Consider the following 22782-nt stretch of genomic DNA (forward strand, 5'->3'; position numbering starts at 1 on the left):
TAAATTACCCTCCAGAAGAAGTCAACACATACCTTCCAGGAAAATTATTAAATGCACTTAAGAAAGAATTTTCTAAATGCCACCCCCAGAGCCCTGAAAATGGTCCATTCTCTCCACAGAATAAAAACACTTATTTGTGAAGTGTAAGTTAATGCTAAAGAAGGTCAATTAAAGAAGACATATCTGCATTCCATGACTTCAGAAGTTCAACCTGGGCTGTGCCTGACATCATATTAAAAAAAAAAAAAAAAACAACTTTAGTGTGTGTCGTAAATCAGCTCGGGCTGCCCACGTGAAGGCAGTGCTGCCTGGGAACAGTCTGTGTCATACTACGGCACACTCAGCTGCTCCAGCCCCACAAACGGCACTTGGAATGAAAACACTGCCATATATCTTGATTTGTCAGAGAACAAATCAGTTTTATCTGTTCATTTTGTGGTTTAGTGTCGTAGGTATTTTAGAAAACATAATTTATAATTCCTCATGCAATTATATAAGAAATTAAATCATCTCACTTTTCCAGAAGCATCAAAATATTTCAGATTAAGTAGAATGCACTTGTAATGTCTTTAAAGTTCTCATCTCCCAGTCTAATATAAGAAGAAGAAAAAAAAAAAAATAAAGGGAAAAGGGGGGGGGGATATGCAAGCATTTTAATGAGTCAGTCTAGTCGTATTAGGTCAGGCCCGTAGAAGCATTCACTTGCGTTCACTATCACGACAATACCTAATAGGCCTGTGGTGGCTAAGCCACTGCCTCAAGAAGCAGAATGCCTGGGTTGAACACGTTTGAATGCTGGCTCCCTCACTTAACTTGCTCTGTGCCCTGGGGTAACAGCGAAGCTCTCTATGCATCAGTCCCCTCAGCTGAGAGATGGAGAGAAGTGTACCTAGGTCACACACAGCTTGAGACTATTAAGTTAGTTTTTCTGCATGTAACATACTTAGAACAACGCCTGGCACCTAGTAAGCTCTGCATTTGGTGGCATTATAATTAGCAACAATATGAGCTTCACTTTTTTTTTTAAAGGACTAAACATCCAGGAAAACATAACAAGACTATATCTTATGGACTCATCCTGAGGCATTCCAATGAGAGACAAGAGAAATAAGTCCTACCGGTGGGTCCTTGTTTGGGTGACAAATTAGTTATTTTAGTAAATTTCAAAACACTGTAGCCAAGATCCCTTATTAAGTACTACAGGACACCTTAGTCTCCTGGAAGAACACACCGCCCCCACAAGTGTGCGATTTACAACAGAGTTGGGCTTACTCTTCTTTAACTGATCTCTACACCCAACATGGGGCTCGAACTTATGACCCAAGATCAAGAGTGACATGTTCTCCTGGCTAAGACAGTCAGGCGCCCTTCCCCCATTTTTTTTTTAATTTATCTGAATAAATTAATATCCCTTTAGAAACTCAAACAAATTTATAATCTTATCATGAGTCACAACAGGAAATTCCCCCTTAATAGTAAGACAGAAAAGCAGTTGTTGATGTTAATTGCATTAGTTTCAACTGCAAATGTGGATGCATTTTAATACCCATTAGGGGTTACAAGTAAAAAAGAAATATAGCAGCAAATTATAACAATGTGTTACATAGAGTATCTGACATATACTTATTTTTATCATAATGAGACCCTGACTTCATAATTAAAACTTTTTCATATAATGGGCATTTTGGTCACATGAGTACATTTCAATGAATAATCTAAGGTATATCAATCCTTGCTATGACTATTATTAAAACCCACGGAAATATTTATTGAAAGCAACCAGCTTCTCTCTATCAAGGGCCACGGTCATAAACCACATAGGAAGAGAATGGTCCCTAATGCTGAGGACACACCTCAGTGTGGGCTGAATGACTCCAGAAAAGCACATAAAAAGGAGCTAATCAGAATGTGGCCAATGATACTATTGGGAAGGGGTCCAGGATAGGAGGCCAAATAGATCTGAATTCTAACTAGACCTTTTCACACCTGCTAAGCTACAGGGAAGACTATGAAAAGAAATTGGGTCAATCTTAGAACTATAAAATACAGGGCGCCTGGGTGGCTCAGTTGCTTAAGCAACTGCCTCTGGTTCAGATCATGGTCCCAGAGTCCCAGGATCGAGTCCTGCATCAGGCTCCCAACTCCATGGGGAGTCTGCTTATCCCTCTGACCTTCTTGCCTATCATGCTCTCTCTCACTGTCTCTCTCTCAAATAAATAAATAAAATCTTTAAAAAAAAAAAAAAACTATAAAATACAGAAGGGAGCCAGAGAGCTGCTCATCTCTTTTCCCTGCCCAGCAGGGACTAAGGTCCTCTAGAAACCAACTACCAAAAGGACGACAACCCCCTGCTCCTCCAAGGACGGGAGCTTTCGTGATTTGTTCGTCAAATTCCCTAACTCCAACAGTGGGCTATGCTCAATCAATTCAAGCCCAGGAAAAAATCTTCCCTAAGAGTTTCCCCCAATGATTCTCACATAAAACCTCCATCCTACTGTACATGGCAAAATCCAGAAGCCAAAAAATAGACAAACTGTCATCAGTTATTAATTCCTGGGCCAAGGGACATCTTTAACACAGGACTGTCATTGTAAAACTAGTAAGCACTCAGTAACTAACCCACACAATGCTGTGTGTGTGTTTTTTTAAAGAGGAAAAAGACCAAAATGTGGGTAAGAACAAGACTATTATAAAAACAAAACATGAAATCAATTAACTGAAGTTTCCTGAATGACACAACGATTTTTTATTCTTCTACCACATTCAAAAACTCAACTCTTTACCACAAGGCAAAGGTAAAAAGAAAGCAGCGGGTCAACACCAATTTCTTTCTTAGTAACTGGCCTTTCACCTGCAATGAACAAAATAAGAAAAAAATTATTTTCAAAGGATAACTACATTCTCATGTAAATGTTGGAATAAGTCACTCTGATTGTCTAGCATGGACTAGGTATATTGTCTATACCTAATAGCTCCCAATTTACTGACTGTGCCTAAATCCTTCTAGATAACCAAAAGAAAGATAGTATTTCACATTTGATTTGAAAACCAAAAGCTTTACTATTTTGTAGTATTAAAAATAATAAGACATATGCAAATTATACATTATCATATTCAGTAAAAAACCACAGGTAAAAGTATTGCATATATGCAATCTCATCTGTGTAAAACTAAACTAAAGGGGAACGCCTGAAAATGGTATCTACACTTATTTCTAGGAAGTGGGTCCTCAGGTACCTTTGTCTTCTTTCTACTTTTTCTGTATTTTTTAGTTTTCTATAACTAACAAGCATTAGTTTGCTACCAGAAAAAGGGATTTTTTTTTTATTTGAAAGTTTATAAAGAGCTTAGATATACAAAAATGGGGTCTCATAAAATAAGTTCTCATAAAATGCCATCCCAAGACAGCAAGTTCAGTTTTGTTATTTAAACTCAAAACAAGCTCCCCACTCAATTTAAAAATAGATATGTTCAGTTACCAATTCCAAAATGTCAATCTTTGGTTCATGCTTGTAAAATATAGTTACTATCAGTTTGAACTGGAGACTAAATTCACAGACTGTTAATATAATGCCACTGAATGGGATACTGGTTAAGTACACATTCTCTGGAGCCAGTTTTTGGTGTCAGCCAAGCTTTTCCCCTCTCTGTGGTAAATTTACCTCATTACCTCAGGGTGTCTCAGTTTCCTCATTGGTAAAATGTGGACAATGATTATGAATTTGGGGCGCCTGGGTGGCTCAGTCGGTTATGGATCTGCCTTTGGCTCAGGTCATGATCCCAATGTCCTGGGATCAAACTTGCATAGGGACCCCTGCTCAGCATGGAGCCTGCTTCTACCTCTGGCTCTGCCTCTGCTCCTCCCCAGCTTGTGTGCACTCTCCCTCTCTCAAATAAATAAATAAAATCTTAAAAAGGGGCGCCTGGTGGTTCAGTGGGTTAAGCCTCTGTCTTCAGCTCAGGTCATGATCCCAGGGTCCTGGGATCAAACTCCACATCGGGCTCTCTGCTCAGCATGGAGCCTGCTTCCTCCTCTCTCTCTGCCTACTTGTGACCTCTGCCAAATAAATAAAATCTTTTAAAAATATATATATTACGTACTTTATGGGGTTATTATAAGGATTGAATGAGTGAATACATACGTAGCACCTAGAACAGTGTCTGGTACCTAAAAAGTACTGGATATTAGTGCTTAATATTAATTAATAATATCACTTTTATTAAATATACACATAACATGTCTATCTGGTAAAAATTACAGTTTCTCTTAAAAACATTAAACCATGGCTTAATATAAGCTAATTCTGACAATATTACATTTATCCTACTCCAAAAATAAGAGTCCACACAGGTAAAATTTTCAGAAAACTGAGACTTCACCTTTTAAGTTCCTACACCATTTTATTTTTAATCTTCAAATCCCATTCGAGATCTTCAATTTTTTCTGGGTAAGGAGAAGCCTAAATTTGCCAGACTCCCTTATGGACAAGATGGGGAGATTAAAGTCAACATAGCATAATATAATGTCAGATCCTTCCTAACATTTTATTACATATTTCTGGCTTATTTTTTTATGTCCCCTACTGGAAAGTACCTTGAAGACAGGGGCATTGTGCTTGGCTCTTTCCTGTGTCCCCAACACTCAGAACAATGTCTGGCACAAAATATCTGTGAAATCAATGAATAACATGACAGTGTGCAAGAGAACCAGAGAATTAAGAGAGACTAAAGATCTTAATAAAAAGGGTTTTTTCCCAAATAACTCTGATATATTTTCCATTGCAGAGTGTTTAAAGCAGGCCCCCTTTCAAATAAGTCTTTTCCTCACCCCACAGGGAGTCACTGTATTACAGCAGTAAAACAAGGCATTTAAAATTGTTCTTTATTGCTCTAGTTCTGCAGCACCGCTCCTCAAGAAGAACCACCATCTGAAGTTGGTAAACCGCTCTGAGCTTTTGATCAAGAACAGACCGCCCTCTTAATCTGCTCCAGGGAAGGGAGGCCAACCTTTACCTGGGAGATTTTCGAGTTTGTAGGGCCACATCTTGGAGGACAGAGGTTTGCCTGTGCTAGGAGTTTTCCAGCATCTCATCCTCTGATTCACAAAGCTGACAGAAAGAATATGTCGGACGTATTCATTTCTCTGCTGAAAGTGCAGCAGGGAGAAGCTGGGAGGAACCTCGGGCACTCTCTATTTGCATATAGCCTGCAGCGATCTTTTCAAACCCTAGTAACCGGCTTGTAAAACAGTAGTGCCGATTTGCTGTTCTGTCCTGGGTGATATTTCCTCAAACCAAAAACAAAGGAAGACAGAGGAAAAGCTCTGTATTTTTTCTCATTGACACACAAATAATTTTGCCAATTACCGTTTTAGAGCGAGCAAATGGCACTCACTCCAGAGCTTCCAAAGCAACCATAAAGGAAGAAAACCAAAAACCAAAAAAACAACCCACTGAGTTTCAAAGTGATGGGTTTTAAATGCTCATCACAATCCTGTGAAATCTCTCTAGCACCTGGGAAACCCCCAAAGGACCAGGAGGATGCATTTCATCCCTCCTCCAACCACCACCCCTGAGCTTACCCTAGTCACACTGTAGATAAGAGAGGTCCCTGGCATCTCAGGACCCCACCAGCTGCCTAAATAAATAATAAATAAACTGCCCACTAACTGATGCTATGCAGATGAATGAATTACTGAGTTGAAATGCCGCAATCATTTTAAAATACAATAAGACTGCATCTGAGAAAATCTGGCCATCCTAAGTATAAATTACAATGCACACTAAGATAAGAAGTGAAAGACCCATGATTCTGAAATTTCACAGTTTCACAAAGAATTAACTGAAATTATAAGATTTAGATGACAGAACCCTTATCCATTTAAAGAAAGAAAAAAGGAAACAAGGAATTTTTAAAAAGCATTTTAATATTACAAAATGGTCTACGGCCAAGAATTTTTTTGTTGTCCATCACAAAGATCAAAATAGACTCTTCCTAGAGTTGCAATATGATGGTATAGCACCAAGACTGAGAGTTTTATCATTGGGGAACTTTAAATATAAACGATCTACCCAAAAGGTAATAGCACTATCTATTGTAGCACCTACAAGTATTCCAATGAATACGCTTTTATTAAATGAATTTCTTGAATGGAATCTCTACTACACCTTCTTAAGGCACAGAAAGACCTGGGAATTTCAGTAAATGACAACCTTACATTTAAAACCTTTTACCAATGTATTGGTAAAAGACAGTTATGCTTTAGAAGGATAGAATAAAAAATTAATCACAATATAAATTGTATCACAGTATCACCAATTTTAGGTTGTAGGTTTCCTACTCATAACTCCTCAAAGCTATGTATTTTTAATGAGATATACTTTAATTATTAAATAAAAGCTGTATATCACTGTGGGTCAATCTATTTAACCTAGATCATTTTACATGATGCCAAAACATAGAACTCCAATGATCAGTCCCCTCCAGCTCATGGACATTTCACATCTATCCCAAAAAGAGACCTGCCTTCAGCTCAGGTTATGATCCCGGGGTCCTGGGACCAAGCCCCGTATGGGTGCCCTGCTCCGTGGGAAGCCTGCTTCTCCCTCTCCCACTTCCCCTGCTTGTGTTCCCTCTCTCTCTGGGTCTGTCAAATAAATAAATAAAAACTTAAAATATTTTTTTATAAAAATTCACCAAAGCGAATGGCCACCATGTCCAATTGCCCCAAACAAACAGCTGACTAAAAATATTGCTAAGCACTTCTCTCATCATGGAAGAAATAATGAGCTAGGTTTTTAATGAATTATCTTCACTGATATGATTCTTTTAAATAGGCGTTAAAGTAGAAATTGCAAGGTTGGAGGTAAAGTGAAATCAGACTAAATTTTTTTTTTTTAAATTCACTGCCCTAAACAGTTTTTATCAAGTCCTACTCAACTTCTAGGCATCTTACATGTCAAGGTGGATGGGGTCTTCATCCTCTGCAAATTTACAGGTAGACTATAATTCAGTTGACTTTCATGTGAGCTGTAATTATCCATATATTTTAAATAACCCATATTTGTGCCAATATAAGCAAATATAAGGAATACAGAACTACAAACATGTATATTGATATTCATCCTTTTTTATTTTTTTTAAGATTTTGTTTATTTATTTGACAGACAGAGATCACAAGTAGGCAGAGAGGCAGGCAGAGAGAGAGAGAGAGGGGAGGAAGCAGGCTCCCCGCTGAGCAGAGAGCCCGATGCGGGGTTCTATTCCAGGATCCTGGGATCATGACCTGAGCCAAAGGCAGAGGCTTTAACCCACTGAGCCACTTATTTATTTATTCGAGAGCAAGTGCCTGCCCGTGTTAGGGGAGGGGCAGCGGGCGAGTGTCTAGGACACTGGGCTTAGCGCGCAGCCCCACGTGTGGCTTGATTTCACGACCCCAAGATCACAACCTGAGCTGAAACCAGGAATCAGGGGCCCGTGGGTGGCTCAGTCACTTAAGCCTCTGCCCTGGGCTCAGGTCATGATCCCAGGGTCCTGGGATAGAGCCCTGCATTGGGCTCCCTGCTGGGTGGGGAGCCTGCTTCCCGCTCTCTCTGCCGGCCTCTCTGCCTACTTATGCGATCTTCCTGTCAAATGAAAAAAGAAAATCTTCAAAAAAAAAAAAAAAAATCAGTTGCGCCACCCAAGCACCCCTCATTCTTAAATATATATTGGACAGGGAAGTGAAGTGGCATGATTCTTCTTTTGGCATTTAAAAGTAGTATTTCAGGTTTTGCTCTGTGCAGGTGAATAAGCATATGTACACATGCAAATATGAAGACTCAATTTTATGTAGTAGAGGAGGGAAGAGTACAGAGGGCTGTTAGAGATTTGTATCAGCACAGCCACTGTTTTATATTTTGGCCCGTCCAGCTCTAATGAGGGCTGAGACATGGTTAACAGCAATTTTGGGTAGCTTTTTGAGCTCTCTTTTGAGAGCCACAGAATTTTTTAAAAAGCAGTTTGTTTGTTAAAAGATTGCTCCAAGGCCTAAAATTTCTAAATATGCACCTTTTTTCAACATTGCCCTTATAAAGAAAAAACTGCTGAGAGTCTCCCAAACATGAGAGTTTAATTAAAGAAGGAAAAGTGGGGTGGGGAGGGGTAGAAAGAGCCAAAGAAAGAAACCAAGAAAGCAATACAAAGCAAGAGATCATTTGAAACATTTTCAACAGGGAGAATATCAAACTTTCATTTAAAAAACAAAAACAAAAACAAAAAACTCTGGGCTCCAGGAAACCTATGCCTTTTAAGCATCCTCCCTCCCCCGCCCCATCAAAAAAAGTGTGATTTTTCTGAATTCCATTACAAGGCTATGATTGAGCTTACTAATTGTTTATTTAAAATCATCATATTTGTGGGCATTTATAAGGTTAAGATTTTCATTAAGTTCAGCAAAACAAAACTAATTCTGTATTAAAATGGCAAACATGAGTTTTTGGAAAGAACTTTATTTCTTATTTATTTATTTATTTATTTTAAAGTAGGCTCCGCACCCAGCATGGAGCCTAATGCAGGGCTTGAATTTAGCTGAGATTTAAAGTAAGATGCTTAACTGACTGAGGCACCCAGGTGCCCCTAGAAAAGAATTTTTAAGAATTTAAGAGAATGAAAGAGACACATCAACCAAGTGTAATATATAGATCTATCTGTATGGTTCTTGACTTGAGTAAAAAAAAAAAAAAAGTAGAAAAGAAAATATAAAACGGGAAATTTTTGAACATTGGATATTTCAGGACATCAAAGAATTATCTGCTTTTTAAGACTCATGCAGTATTGTGGTTATATTTTTAAGGTTGTCTCTATCTTTAAGAGGTACTTAGTAAAATATTTATGGATAAAATATGAGGTTTAGGACGTACTTTAAAATAATCCAGTGGGAGAGAAGTAAGGTGTGGATAAGGGCAAAGATGAAACAAGACCAGTCATGAATTGCTAATCGTTGATGCTACATGATAAATTTTGAATATTTACTACACAAATCTATTTTGTATATGTTGTTGTTCCTAGGATAAACATTTTAGAGAAATGAAGAACTGAGCATTTCAAGCACCGAATAATCTAAAATGGAAGCATATTCATTTCTAATGATAAAATTTACCTTCAAATTAGCTTCTTTGTAAAGTTTTTCCCAATAGTAGGCTGTATAAAGCTAGTTCCCTGAAAAGCATATAATGAATGAATGAATATACAAAACAATAATAAATAAGTAATAAATAAATTGAGCCATTCCTTTAAAAAATATCCTTTACTATTTTGGTTTTAAGTCTGATTCTATATATTCTCACCACTGTTTCCAGTTCCAGACTGAAATCACTCTCCCTGTACAGACTGCCTTCAAAGAGATGAGGCCCAGATAGACACTGACAAAATACCCCTATGTTTTAATCAGAAGAACTTGGATCCCAGTAAGCGGTAAGTATGTTTTGAGTAAGTAGCTCTTTTGAGTCTAAAATCTATTATTCGAAGTGTTTTGCCACCATGAATGGAGCCAAAACAGCACTTCCCATGGGATGATGACTTGGAATAATTTGGAAATGGTGAAGCTGATCGCTAAGGAGTCAAATCGTATTTTACTTCAGATAAAAATAGCTAGTTCATAAATAGGAGCCAACTTCACAGTGATACACAAGGAAAAATAAAATTCATAGATAAAGTTTAGTAAAAATGAACCTTAAGAATACCTGTTTTCACTGTCAACAAACATTTTTGAATTCTGTAGACTTAACACTGTGCTATGCATCACTCTGTTTTAAGGGAACAAAACAGTTTCTACTTCATGAGTCCAAAGATAATTATTGAAGAGAGTAAACTAGCACCTTTTAGAACTGCATATATTTCTCCAAGATAATCAATAATACCTTCAATCCATTTGTTCAGTCTTTCGACATTGACTAAATGCCTACAGGTACCACCCTCATGTTCTAAAAAAATGGGCCACTGAGAACACAAGAGTTTCACCAATAAAAAGCCAACAACAGGCCTATTTTGAAAATGGAGACAACAGCAGTGGCAAATAAATAGCTTTCTTTTAATGAGGCGAAGCAAGAATTTTCTGGAAATTTAACCCATATTTTCCATCTGGTCACCTACTTCCAAAAACTAAAAAAAGTAATTCTTATTTTTTTAAGAATAAAATGAACATTTAGTTATAAATTAGCACTAAACTTGTAAACAGATCTTACAGGTACTTCTATTCTCTGAACCTCAGTATTCAATATTTCTGAACTCAGAGGATCAAAAATCAAATAATAATCTATGTACTAAACCATTCTTATGTTACTGAACTACCAAATGTAAGCTCAATGAAAGCAAGACTCTTTTTCAGTTCCTTATCCCCAGAACCTAGAATAATGACAGGAACGTAGTAGGCATTTAATACTATTTAATTAATTAATTTGAAAATCAGAATTGCTGAGGGATATGCTTTATTTTCATATCAAGAATCATTCATGCTTCACAAGTATATTTGAATTACTCAACCTACTATAAGCCTTCTATTTCATTTTAGGAATTGTCTTCAATAGACAACAATTCTAGGAGATTTGGGTTTTTTTGTTTGTTCTTAATGAAGGGTGTCTCAGTTGCCTTGAAAAAGTATCTCTATGTATAATTTATCACTATCAAATATATACAATCATTATCAAATAAATATAATCCTGGGGTGCCTAGGTGGCTCAGTTGGTTGAGCATCTGACTGATTTCAGCTCAGATCTGGATCTCAGGATGGTGAGATTTAGACCTGCATAGACTGGGTGGGGTTGGTATTCTTTCTCCCTCTCCCTCTTTCATAGATAGATAGATAGACAGACAGATAGATGGATAGAATCCTTAGGTACTCAGTAAGCACCCAATCTAAAAGTCCTGCCTTTTAGGGCTTATGTCAAAGAGTAAGGAGCAAGCATTATTTTTTTTTTTTTAAAGATTTTATTTACTTATTTGACAGAGAGAGAGATCACAAGTAGGCAGAGAGGCAGACAGAGAGAGAGAAAGGAAGCAGGCTCCCTGCCAAGCAGAGAGCAAGATGGGGGCTCGATCCCAGGACCCTGAGATTATGACCTGAGCCAAAGGCAGAGGTTTAACCCACTGAGCCACCCCAGCACCTGAGAAGCAAGCATTAAATAAGAATTGCCTCCTACCCCAACTCCAAACTCCCACTGATCATGGCTATCACAGAACAGCCCTGACTCTGGGGTTGGATCCCTGGGCTTCAGATCTCAGCTCTTCCATCCATAGCCCTGTGCACCCAGGAAAGTTAATTCCCGTCTTTGTTTGCCTCAGTTTCCTAATCTGTGAAATGGGGGAACGTGTGACTTACTTCAAAAAGCTGTTGCAATATTTAAAGGAGTCAGTACATACAAATCTTTTAGAATAGTGCCTGGCATACTATAATCGCTCAGTTAATATTACTTAGCACTATTAAAACTCTTAAGAAATCCCTTGGTTTATTTATACATCACAGGGATTCATTAAAGACGTATTCTATTTTTCATCTTAACCTGAAAAAAAAAACAAAAGAAATACATCTGTATCATAGACAAATTTTCACACTTATGGATACATTAGGGACAAAGTGAACTGCTTATCAAAATTGGGTAATGAGGTAAAAATAACAAATTCCTACTTATTAAGAGAACTCACGGAGAAAGTAGAATTTCATACTTATATATTCTTACTGATTAGAAAAAGAAGGCAATCCCGCTACCATGTAATCCCTGTACCCACAATGATGACATCTGAATAGATTTCCTTTGTCTTTTTTCTATGCATATATGTATAATTTTACATAATTATGACTGAATCTGGCACTCCTTAACATGGTACTAAATGCACTTTTGCATCAATTTTTTAAAATAACATTTAAAATGACTGTATAAATTTAATTATTCCAGCATAAGAAAAAAATGGCAATTAATACACCTTCTTTTCCATAATTTTTATATACTCATGAACCCAAAAATAACAAGCCAGAAAGAATTTTTGCTTATTTGTTGCTCAGCATGTTTGCTTCTAAATAAAATTTTCTGGTTAAAACTAAATTTTACAATCTTAAGAAACAAGAACTAAGCTGGAGACAACACATTCCTGATCTCAAACTATAGTACAAAGGTATAGTAAACAGTATGGTATTGGCATAAAAACAGACATACAGATCAATGGAACAGAATAGAGAGACCAAAAATAAATCCGTGTGTATACCGTTAATTAATTTACAAGAGAGAAGTCAAAAATATACATTGGAAAAAGCACAGTCTCTTCAACAAATAGTGTCGGGAAAACTGGACAGTTATATGCAAAAGAATGAAACTGGACCACTAGCTCACACCACACAAAAAAATTAACTCAAAATGGATTAAAGACTTGAATGTAAACCTTGAAACCATAAAACTCTTAGAAGAAAATACATGTAGTAAGCTCCTTGACATAAGTCTTGGAGATTGTTTTTTGGATCTGACACCAAAAGCAAAGACAACAAAAGCAAAAATAAACGAGTGGGGCCACATCAAACTAAAAACGATCTGCACAGCAAAGGAACCCACTACCAAAACAAAAAGGCAACCTACTGAATGAGAAAAAATATTTACAAATCATTTATCTGATAAGGGGTTAATACCCAAAATATATAAAGAAGTCATGCAACTTAAAAGTAAAAAAAAAAACAACTGGTTAAAAAATGGGCAGAGAATGTGAACATGCATTTTTCCAGAGACATACAGATGGCCAACGGGGACATGAGAAGAGGCTCAGCACCACTACTTATCAGGGAAATGCAAACCAACACCGCAGTGAGATCTGACCTGACACCTGTTAGAATGGCTAATATCAAAAAGACAAGAAATAACAAGTTTTGACAAGGATGTGGAGTAAAGGGAGCACTTGTGCCCTGCTGGTGGGAATGTGGACTGATGCAGCCACTGTAGAAAACAGCATGGAGGTTCCCCCCAAAATTAAAAATAGAACTACCATATGATCCAGAAATTCCACTTCTGGGTATCTACCCAAATAAAGAAAACACGGAGAGAGAGAGAGAAAGGAGGGAGGGAAGGAAGGAATGATGGATGGAAGGAAGGAAGAAAGAAGAAAGAGGGAGGGAAAGAGAGAGAGAAAGAGAGAAACAGAGAGAGAAAAAAGAAAGAAACAAGGAACGAATGAATGAACTTGAAAAGATCTGAGCGGCCACATTCACTGCAGCATCATTCATAAAGCCAAGACATCGATGTGTCCGTCAGTGGATGCACGGATAGAGAAAATGAGGTATACACATATGCACACACAAGAATTATGGATCCTTAAGAAAGAAAGAAACCTTGTCATTTGTGACAGCATGGATGGAACTTCAGGGCATTAGACCAAGTGAAATAAGTCAAACAAAGACAGTATAATATGATTTCACTTCTAACTGGAACCTTAAAAAAATACTAATAACTAAAAAAAAAAACAAGACAGCAGATGGGTGGCTGCCAGAGGTGGGGGTGAGGGTGGGCAAAACAGGTGAGGGAGTCAAAAGGCACAAGCTTCTGGTTATGAAAAAAATAAGTCCTGGGGATATAATGTACAGTGTGGTGACAACAGTTAATAACACTGTATTGTACGTTTGAAAATTGCTAAGAGAGTAAATCTTAAAAGTTTCCAGGGAAAAAAATTCTATGACTATGTGCGGTGATAGACATTCACTAGACTTATTGGAGTGATTATTTCACAATATACACAAATATCAAATCATTGTTATATATTTATGTCAATTATGCTTCAATAAATACATATAAATAAAATTCTAAAGCTTACTTTAAAATTTATAGGAAGCAGAGGAGAAATAAGATGCCCACTTACAATTTTAATCAAATGTGCACAGTGAGAAATCACGTTGCTTTCACTGCCACCTCCCCAAACCCACCATCCACGTTAGTACCTATAAATAGCTTTAGGATAAAGAACTCTCAAGGATAGAGAACTCTCAAGAGATCCATAGCTATTACCCAAAGCCATGCGGGGCAGAACTGAAAGGATGAAAAGGAAAGAAAGAAGGGAATGACCAAGTTTAATTTGGGGGAGTGGGGAGGGTTACTATGTAGTAGTTCCCTAGGTTAACACCCCTCTTCCAAAACTGGAAGGCTTTTGATTCAGAGACACAAGACTCATCAAAGTCTACCATAACATGTGCTTGCTATTCAGTAGTTCTTAGGCTACCTATGCCAGGAAAAGCAAAAAGCCTGGCATCTTTTCACTTTTGGCCTATGCAAAACAGCAGGTCAGATATATCCTGGATCTCTCTCATCCCTGAGAATCACAGAGTTAATAGTATGTGTCCTGGGAAATGGAGGGTTTGGCTCAGTTAGAAGCACCATGCCCAGCATTTATGACAGTATCTTTTGCCCTTATCTTCTCTTGAGTCCCAATATGTGGCTTCAAATAAAGGCTACTATCCCTGACCTCCATTTTAGTGGAACTTCTATCATCCTTTAGAAACAAATATTCTTTCTTAATAAAGTCTCTCAAACTCACTTGGAGGGAATGACTCTCAAAAAAGAAAGTGACCATCCCACACTCACAAATGCACAGTATTTTGTCATTAGGACCTAAGTATCAATCCAAAATAATGACATTGCTAATGTATTTTCTCGTTTCAAGGCAATTTGAATACTATCCAATTCAATATTGAAACTCTTTTCTGGTCATGCCAATATTTAACTAAAAAATGTCTCATGAGGGGCGCCTGGGTGGCTCAGTGGGTTGGGCCGCTGCCTTCGGCTCGGGTCATGATCTCAGGGTCCTGGGATCGAGTCCCGCATCGGGCTCTCTGCTCAGCAGAGAGTTTTTAAAACAGGCTCGGGTGCATGGGTGGCTCAATCAGTTAAGTGTCTGACTCTTGACTTCGGCTCAGGTTATGATCTCAGGGTCGTGAGATCGAGCCCCACGTAAGGCTCCACTCTAAGCACAGAGCCTGCTTAGGATTCTCTCCTTCTCTCTCCCTCTGCCCCTACCCCCGAACCCATTCATGTGCTCTCCCTCTTTAGAATAAAGAAATAAATATTTTATAAATAAATAAATAAACAGATAAATGAATAAATAAAATTGACTCAAGCAACCCCCTCTCCTTGCAGTTTAGTTCTGTCCAAGTTTTCCAACATAGGAAGAAGTTGTTCAGAAACGCTCAGTTTCTCTGCTGCAAATGGATTTGCTAGGTCACCCAATGACTCCCCCATCTTGGGGCAATTACCTGAACAATGAACAAACAAAATCAAAACAAAACAGGAAACTAGACCCAGACAAACTCGGACTTCGAATAGGCAGTCATATTTTGTTCTACCTCCTTCTCTGGCTTTCTCTCACTCTGCTGCTTGTCCAGCACACAGATGACCAGTCTTTTTTTTTTTTTTTTTAAGATTTTATTTATTTATCTGACAGACAGGTATCACAAGCAGGCAGAGAGGCAGTACAGAAAGAGACGGGGGAAACAGGCTCCCCACTGAGCAGAGAGCCTGACGTGGGGGGCGATCCCAGGACCCTGGGATCACGACCCGAGCTGAAGGCAGGCCTCAACCAGGTGCCCCCAGATGACCAGTCTTACCATGTACTCGGTTTGGTCTATAATAAACATGCAGCAAATTGCCCATATTTAATGGTCTGAATGACAACATATATCTAATACATTCACTTCAAAATAAACAATTCCAGTTTTTCCCTTTATCCAAAACAGAGATCAGCAGCCTAATATAAACCTAAACAAACTGTAATTTCTTCCCCTCTAAAATTACAGTATGGACCTAGGGCTAAAACCTCAGTTTACCTACAAAAGAAGGTATTGGCTGTGATCTAGAGCTAACCTTCAGAATGTTGCTTCAACTTTTTAAAAGTGTAATATTCAGTATTTTTTAGCCATGGTTTTCAAAAACTTTGAGGAAGTAAATATTTGCTTTTGACTTTTCGGCTGTTTAATCTCCGCTGGAGACCATATCCCTTGCTAGTGTGTCTGCCTCACCTTGCTGGGTAGAACTCTCAGTCCACATCACTGAACGGAACAGTGTGGCTCCCTGGTGCAGACTTCCTGCGAGCCTCCTCCCTGAGCATGTGCCAAGAATCAAATCTTGGCCACTTAGTGCTCTGGGCTCCACATGTGAGCTCACGGCGCGTTGAGCAGCCGTGCTAACTGAGATGGATAGGCCTGTCAAACAGGAAGCTGGCGCACCGGGACACAAGCAGTGGGACACAATGACCTTTACATTCAGAAAAAAATGTCCCTAAAATGGCATGAAAAGTTTATGGGGGGGAGCGAGGGGGACTCCTTTATTTCATGTAGGCACATGGCATAAAATAAAAGCGATGGTGCCCAGTATGCAATTTGCTTGGGATCAAATCTTGAATCCCTTACACAAGAAAGAAAGTCGTCAGAGAAAGGAAATGAATCATCCTTTATCACGCTGCTTTGAAAGCAATGGACTCAACAGTTCAGCTGTCATTACGGCACCCGACAGGCCAAGCGCTCAGTTTCAGACCACGCTTGGGCTCAGGGTGATCCATGGGGTTACTGCCTGCCCTGGGAAAACATTCTTGCCCCCTGGTTTCAGATGGGTCGCTCTCTTGGTAGAATTAAAATCTAATTTAAATACTTAAGCATTTTTTAGACAGTGATGATCTGCTCACAGAATCAGAGTCAAGAGCTTGGATATTAAATCCCATGTCCTTGGTCGCCATGTTTGTAACTTTGTATATATCTCTTAATCTCTTATGTTTTTTCATCTGAATAAATGGAGACTCTGACTGACAATTCCTAGGAATTTGATGAAGAGGGACTCATAAAAAAAATCTGCAAAATCTGTGGCACACATACCAATGTTAAGTAAGAACAGTAATATAGAAAATTAATATATGAAGCAAGACCCGAATTTAACATATTTTTCTCCTGTGGTTATAACCATTATCATAAATTGTACAATTCAATCATTTCAGCTGAAATACAATAATCATCATTCCATTGGGTCAACTTTTTTTTTCCTATTTTTCAAGGTTTGGGGGATGTTTTTATGTTATTTGTTTTTTCAGTTCTTTGCCATGAAAAAACCATTAAGCAACACAAGCTCACAACGGGCTCGCCAGGCCTGTACAATACACGCAGAAACCATGATGCAATTTTAATGATTAGTTAAATAGATAAAATGAACGCTCACAAAGACACTGAGATTTTTGTTGCTGTTGTTGTTGTCGTTGTTGTTTTGTTTCATTTTGGTTTTTTGCTTTTGTTTTACTGAATGGACTACCCTGAAACTACAGAGCATTTATCAAAGATTCAAAAGTTTGGTAATTTTTTGTACTTAATTAGAAAGCTGATTTTAAAGCGCAGAAGCTGCAGGCCCAACGCAAGAAATAAATTTAGAAAACCAAAATCTTATAAATCATGTATTAAAGTTTGGATGTTAGGATTAGACACCTCCGCACTCTGAGAACCCCACTGTAGGGACTTAGAGAAAATAATAGCAACTCTCAGTGCCAACAAACCTACGATGATCACTTCAACATACGAGTTTATTTTGGTGGCTCTAGAGGTGCTGGTCAAATGCTTCCCGAAGCACTCTAACAATACACTGCAAGAAACATTCCATGGCTAGCTGTTTGGAAAAGATCTTAGACCTGACCATTCTCCTCCAACCCTTGTTTGGAGAATTATTTCAGGAATCGCATTCTTCCTCAAATCATGACACACAGAGGCACCGGGAGGGGAGGGGACACGCAGTAATACCTTGTGCCTGAGCTGCAGAGCTGTGGGAGTACCCCAGGGCCAGGAGCGCGGTCTCCACCAGCTGGCTAAAAAGCACATCTTTTCGAACCAGGACGAACTCCGCGTGTTCTTCTCTGTTGTCATATTCAAGAGAGCCATCCAACTGCTCCACCACACAAAAGACAGGAATCATCAAACCTGGAGAGACAAAATTCAAGAGCAAAACACAAACATTACAAAGCAAATCTCAGTCACCATGATGAGAAGGGAAGAGACAGTTATAAAAGTTACTCATCTGTGATCGACAATGGTTTAGATTAAACAAGCCTCTTAGTTGGATGGGCCTAATGGGAAAGCTGTGGATTTTTTTTTTCCTTCCTTATTACTATCAGACTGCAGCAGAATTGCCCTGGGCAAAGGCAGAAGCCCTCAGATTCCAGTCATTAAAATGTGGAGTGTGGGGGCGCCTGGGTGGCTCAGTGGGTTAAGCCCTCTGCCTTCAGCTCAGGTCATGATCCCAGGGTACTGGGATCAAGCCCCGCATCCGGCTTGATCGGCAGGGGGCCTGCTTCCTTCTCTCTCTCTCTGCCTGCCTCTCTGCTGCTTGTGATCTCTGTCTGTCAAATAAATGAATACAATCTTTAAAAAAAAAAAATGTGGAGTGTGCCCATCAGAGGTATCCTGACTGAGACCCTGACTCCAGAGCTGGCACAAAGCAGAGGTCAAGGTGACCTTCCAGACCCTCTTATCCTTCATGTCTATGGTTTTATCATTAACTATGAATCAGGACTAGTATTTCCAGATCAGATCTGCTTTTGTCTGCAAATGCTGTAAGATACCTAGGAGAGAGGAATATTTGATTTCTGGGCCTAAGCGATCATGTGACTATGTCTAAGAAAGTCAATGGGAATTTTTTAAAGGTCCCTCTTGTATCTTTTATCTAAGTCCTGGCAAATAGTCATCAGTGAGCCTGAAAATATCTCGTTCAGGAAAATCTTAACTGGCATTTAACTTATGTCAAAATATACATCCAAATGTAAAATTCTGTCCTTTTTAAATTATTATTTAACATATTAACACCAGTTACACCTATTAAGGGAATTATCTCTTCTTGTGTTTTCGGAGAAAAGAAGTAAACTACTCTAAAAAATAAAGCAAATTAGTCTAGTTGAAAATCTGTTGAAATCTGTTGTCACTGAAATATTTCTCTGCTTTGTATCAAAGTGTGAAAAGCTAAAAAATGTTTAATTCGCCAAAGATTTTTTATAAACTGTTTTTTATTTTTAAAAAAGTCATACAGGCATTTAAATCTAAACATAGCCAAGGCATAAGAAGATCAAAGTTTTACCAACATACAAGTAATAAACATGGACTCTGCCCCATGTAATTCACACAAATTAGTATATTATGGAATAAGATCTGTTCTGGGTCTTCTCTATTCTTGCAAGAAAACCAAAAGTTATGAAGGACAGGTGGGCCAGCCGAGGGGGGGGGCGGTGGACAATTGGTTGGTTACTGCTGAAGACACTTCACAATAAAGATAAGACCTCTGTGTAAACGACATGTGGGAGTTCTGCCTGTGAGACACAGAGGACACAGGAGTTTCTGTAAAAGCCCCTCCCCTCTGCCTAGCCCCTAGAAGCCTCCTGACTCACTCTGATCTGGAAAGCAGAGGGTGGGAGCAGACACTCTGCAAACTACCAGGTCACAGATGTAGATTTTTGTTCTAAAGATAATACAATGGTGCAACTGGTTCCCATGTGCTAATTATTATTATTAAAGATAATAAGTATAGGGTGTAATTATTAAATATAATCATTATTAACAATAATAATACTCATTAAGAATTGTTATCATTAAGGATCACGGTAATTATTATTAAGCCAGCACAACAGTCTAACAGGTCACACCATACCCATTCCCCGGGACAACTACCAACTCTGTGTTCACTCTTAAGAACAATAAGACAGCATTATTGTTTGTAGCAAATACACTATCTAAGGTATAGATTTATAGCAAATAGGAAATAAGGGTGGAACAGACTGATCATTTTAGACAAATAAGGGAATTTAGCCTGGCCCGATGATGCCTTATAAAATATTTTTTTTTAGAATTGTGACCAGTACTTGCCTATCAAATGCTTACTTATTTATGCCCAATTTATTCCCAAATGTAGGTAAGACATGAAATGAATATATAAATTACAGTGCCTCCAAATTATCTTTGTGCTCATTCATTTATCCAATTTTTATTCCCTGAACACCTATTGTGTGCCAGGTAACCCCTGTGGCCTCAGAATACAAGTAGGAACAAGTCTGATGTGGCTCCTGCCCTCAATGCAGTTGAAGGGGCTGTAAAATCTTCCTGAGCAAGCATAATGGCATTTTACAGGATCTATCCATCAGAGTCCTTCCCAGCAGAGAGTAGCCCCATTTAGACCTTTTAACTCTTACATACTGGTATATGATCTTTGTCCAAGGAAGCAGGTTGATTTCTACTTTCAATGATTTCAGCGTATGCACACATAGGGCCATACAGTCAGTGGTGCCATAAGCTACCTCATCACTAATACCTATGTGTACATAAGTTTCAATGCTGAAAATCATGTGCGGTTCCTAATGTCAACATCTGAGTGTCACACATCTGGGAATCACAGATAAGGCCTTTCAACGAATCCAGCTGCCCCCATAAGCTATCATGTATCCATTACTTAGGAACCATAAATCATTCTCAAGTCTATGATCAACTAAAAAAAAACCCAAGACCCTATTAATTTTTGAAAATAATATTAGCAGTTCATTGAGTGAGATATGAGATACAACATTAAAGCACAGGGGTCTATGCCATTCAGGAACTTATTTTTTGAAAGTGTCAGTTACCAAGATATTTCCTGAACATTTCAGTTCAGTGATTAAAGAAAGCAATTGTTATCTGACATCAGAGCAGTAACTTCTTCCAGTCAAAAAGCATCACCTATTTTGAAAATAAGAAAGAGAGAGAGAGAGAGAGAAAGAAAGAAGAGGGGAGGAGGAGAGGAAAGAAAAGGCCTCTGAGGTCATGTATAAAATAAAATAATATTAATCATAAATGTCTGACAACAGAATTTACTCTGAAAGCACATAAATATGAGCATTTAAAAAATAGAGAGGTTATATAAAAAAGTACTTTTATAGAATTTTATATAGATCTAAACAATTATGAAATTTGTACAATGAAACACAATTTTTACAAAAGAAGAGGCATGAAAAAAAATAGGTATGATTACTAATGACAACAGCAAGAGAATTGGAAAATGGTAAAACAATTCAGTTGGGGAAAAGAAATATGAGGAAATATGAGGAAAAAGAAATTAAGGCATAGGTTTTAAAAACTTAAAAACAGCAAATCCCTGGGAAAGAAAACTAAATAAGGGTGAGTAGGTATAATAAGAAAAGACATCCATTTGGTGCCCCCCTCACTCTCTCCAGGCAAAAAGAGAGAAAAAAGAAAAAAAAAGAAAAGAGAGAGAGAGAGAGAGGGAGGGAGAGAAAAAACAGACAGGGAGGGAGAGAGAGAGAGAAAGGAAGGAAAGAAGAAGTGACAAGGGCCGAAAAGATGGGGAGAGTATTTGAAAGCAATTCAAAAAATAAATTAAGAAAGAAGAATTAAAAGGCAGGTTCCAATAAAAGAATAACAATGTAAAACTGAAATGTATTTATAACAAAATTTAGAAATGATCAAGAAAAAAAAGAAAGAAAAAAAAACTCTTATTCTAGCGCTATATCTGGAACTTTTGGCATTATTTCTCTTTTATTGTAGCACAGACCCATTTCCATATGATCAAGTAGGGAACTTTGAACCCTTTGATTATAAGCCCCGCTAAGCTTTTTACAATTGTGGCATGTTAAGCAGGTAGTTTCCTCTAAAGGACAGATACACAGTCCCCGCCATTGGCTAAGGATTAAGAGTTGTTCTGACAGTTGGGACAAAAGAGAATTCCGTTGTCACAGGGACAAAGTAAGCAGGAGATTCCTTCCACTGGAAAAATGCATTCTCCCAACTGTCATTAGTTCCAATGCTCAAACTGTCATTTTCATTGTGACATTATTTCTGAAGAAGTGTGTGTGATGATAAAGGTAACCTAATCTTCAGCACAGCAGCGGCCACGGGAATAGAGACAAAGGGGAGATGCTCCACTGTGGTGGTGATTAGCCCTGCCACAGCAGGCAGGAACTCTAGGATCAAATCCTGGCATGGTCATTCTTTGCCTATCGTAGTGACCTTGGGTAATTTATTTGGCCTCTCTGAGGCTCAAATTCCTCCCAGGTAATATGCAAATAAAAATATCTACATCACAGACTTGTTGTGAGGATTAAAGCACTGTGAAATAGTTTTCTGGCCTCTCTCAAAAAATGGAACCTGTTTTCCTTTTTTTCCAAAATCAGTATTCATACCGGTAATTAGTGCCATTAACACAAAATAAGAAACCAATCATTTTTTTCAGGGTCCATAATCAATGATCATGAAACTCACTAAAAAGCTTTTCTTCAGAATAAAAATGATACTCATAATCATTGAATTACTTAAGATGTTCAATGCGACCCAAGCAAAAGGGCGAAAGCTTTAAAAACATTCTATACTCTAAAACTGCTTGCCCTACACTACAATAGCTATTAGCCACATGTGGCAACTAAAACCTTGAAATCACTAGTGATGAATGGAGATGTGCTGTAAATATAAAATACACACTCAATTTCAAAGATTTAATACCAAAAACCAAATAAATATAGCATGAATAATTTTTTAAAAATCAGTTGCAGGGAGAAATATTTTGGATGCCCTGAGTTAAATAAAATAGATCACCAAAATCAATTTCACCTGTTTAACTTCTTTTATTTATTTATTTTTAAAGATTTTATTTATTTATTTGACAGAGATCACAAGTAGGCAGAGGGGCAGGCAGAGAGAGAGAGAGAGAGAGAGAGAGAGAGAGAGGAGGAAGCAGGCTCCCTGCTGAGCAGAGAGCCAGATGCGGGGCTTGATGTGTGGCT

At 38.2% G+C, this 22782-nt stretch overlaps 1 protein-coding gene across 1 annotated transcript in view; it reads right to left on the reverse strand.

The window, feature by feature from the left end:
• The window catches only part of SATB2 (SATB homeobox 2), a 181492-nt gene that overhangs the window by 140240 nt on the left and 18470 nt on the right, over nucleotides 1–22782 (reverse strand). The window contains exon 3 of the mRNA XM_059393138.1: nucleotides 17774–17950. Within this exon, the coding sequence (XP_059249121.1) occupies nucleotides 17774–17950 (177 nt within the window). The remainder of the gene's footprint in view (nucleotides 1–17773; nucleotides 17951–22782) is intronic.

Source organism: Mustela nigripes, chromosome 3 (assembly GCF_022355385.1).
Source record: "Mustela nigripes isolate SB6536 chromosome 3, MUSNIG.SB6536, whole genome shotgun sequence".
Taxonomy (NCBI): Eukaryota; Metazoa; Chordata; class Mammalia; order Carnivora; family Mustelidae; genus Mustela; species Mustela nigripes.